The sequence below is a fragment of the Trichinella spiralis genome (genome assembly GCF_000181795.1).
Source record: "Trichinella spiralis strain ISS 195 chromosome Unknown Scfld1644, whole genome shotgun sequence".
In the NCBI taxonomy this organism is placed as follows: Eukaryota; Metazoa; Nematoda; class Enoplea; order Trichinellida; family Trichinellidae; genus Trichinella; species Trichinella spiralis.
In genome coordinates, this window is record NW_003528583.1 from 1 (window position 1) to 1939 (window position 1939).

Genomic DNA, 1939 nt, shown 5'->3' on the forward strand with positions numbered 1-1939 from the left:
TTCATGTCAAGCAAATAATAATAAATGCTTTGAAATGAAACCAAAAACGGCAAAACTTTGTTTTGTTCGATGAGTAAGAATTGCAATGAATTTGCAAAACAGAATTTGCTATTTTGAGGTATGCCGATTTATCTATTCATCTATTGATTTCCGTTTCAATTCTACTTTGGCCAATTGAATGCGTTTGGTTGCAAATTTTGCCATTCTGCCGTACAGCTCGCTCGTATCCTTTCGTTTTTGTCGCTTCTACCATCTCAACCGTCATGTAAGTGTACAAATTTTATTTGTTTTCTTTGTGCATTTTCACAAGTGCATGCAGATTTTAATTTTTTGCATTTTAAATCAGAAAATTTGTTTTTTTTCATATTTCAAAAGTATAATAATTCACTTGAATAATGCTTCGATGAATATTGAAATTTTTTGCTTCAATTGTAAACGGTGCAAACTGTGCAAATTTTATTTTGAAACAAAAAAAAACATAAAATATAATATTTTGTTTATAAAAATAATTACACAGGAAAACCGCAGCTAACAACAACAATCTTTACAAAAGAAATTCGCAAATACAGTATAATCATACGGAATAGTAATGCGTATTGCTGTTATTGAAATAATTTTCTTTTTTATATTCAATGACATGTTTTAATTAATTTAATGAATATTTTTTTTTCAAAAAATCATCGTTTGCAAAGCCATAATTGCACAAGATTGAATAAAATAAATTAATGAGAAAAGTATCAATAATTGTCTTCATTTGCACGTTCATCATGTTGCTGCCAACACAACAACAGACGAGTTGGAAGCTGAGATTGCTGTTGTATTGAAGTTTAGCAAAAATTGCTGCTTGACCGTGCTGTAATGAATGTTATTAATTTTTGCATTAAAATTTGCTTTTTTCCATTGACGTTTAATGTTTTTCTTTATTGGGCAAATTATTTATTGGCTATATAAATGGAAATTCAATTTTGAATATAAATTGCATTTCCAAGCACCATTTTCTTTCAATACAGCTTGTTCAGATGAAGTGGAGCTTTTGATTGCACACGTGAAACGTACAATGAAAATCTTCGAAGCAAAGCAAAAGAACAACAAAATTGTCTTTATCCTGGGCTATTTGGGCGTGTGCTTGATTTCAATCTGCGAGTCTGCTTTGCGTCAAAACGTGCTCGGCGGTATAGGATATTATGAGACGGAAGTGGTGTGCAGAGAAACTTGCATTGGCGACCACGACGAAGGCTGCGTGCGGCTATATTTGAACCGATGGAACTGCCGGTGTCAAGCCAACTATTACAGCAATGCAGAATTGTGCTACCAAGATTGCGGATACAACGCATACTGGAATGTCTTCATTTACGGCGAATGCATACAAACCCCCAGTCAATACGGCGGAGCGTGTACAACTTTCTGCATACACAGGGCCCAAGGATGGACCATATTTTTCGTCATAGTAATCTTCATAGCCGGTAATGAGAATGTTGATTAATTTTATATTGGAAAAAAAAAATTTTTTTTGTTGCTCTTTTTCATTCTAGCCGTAATAGTTATTATAATGGTCTTACCATTGTGCTATTGGAATCATCGCACTTATCGAATGATGAAGAAATCCATAGTCAGTTCAATGTTAGCCGCAGCAAATATGCAAGGGAAAACGGCCATCTTACCCGCCTAGCAAATATATGTGCAATTTGTTTTTTTTTCTGTTCATATTCCTCACTTGATTATTTACGTGTAAATTTGAAAAAAAAGAACAACTGCAACTTCTACCGTATACCCACCACCACATGAGGAAAAGAAAAAATTTTCTCTTTCTTACCATTCGCTATATTTTGTACAAAAATATAAAGTTGTGAAGTGAAAGTAATAATGTATTATTAATATTTTCACAGAAAAAACTCACTATTACATGCGCGAACGTTACTTTGAAAAAACGGTATGTAAT

The 1939-nt window shown here is 33.0% G+C and overlaps 1 protein-coding gene across 1 annotated transcript; it reads left to right on the plus strand.

The window, feature by feature from the left end:
• Positions 1-1010: 1010 nt before the first annotated feature.
• Positions 1011-1483, plus strand: Tsp_14156 (conserved domain protein; the record flags this gene model as incomplete). Its single annotated transcript, XM_003368906.1, has 1 exon — positions 1011-1483. A coding segment is annotated over one exon (473 nt), but the record flags the coding sequence as incomplete, so codon positions are not given.
• Between the last annotated feature and the right edge of the window lie 456 nt (positions 1484-1939).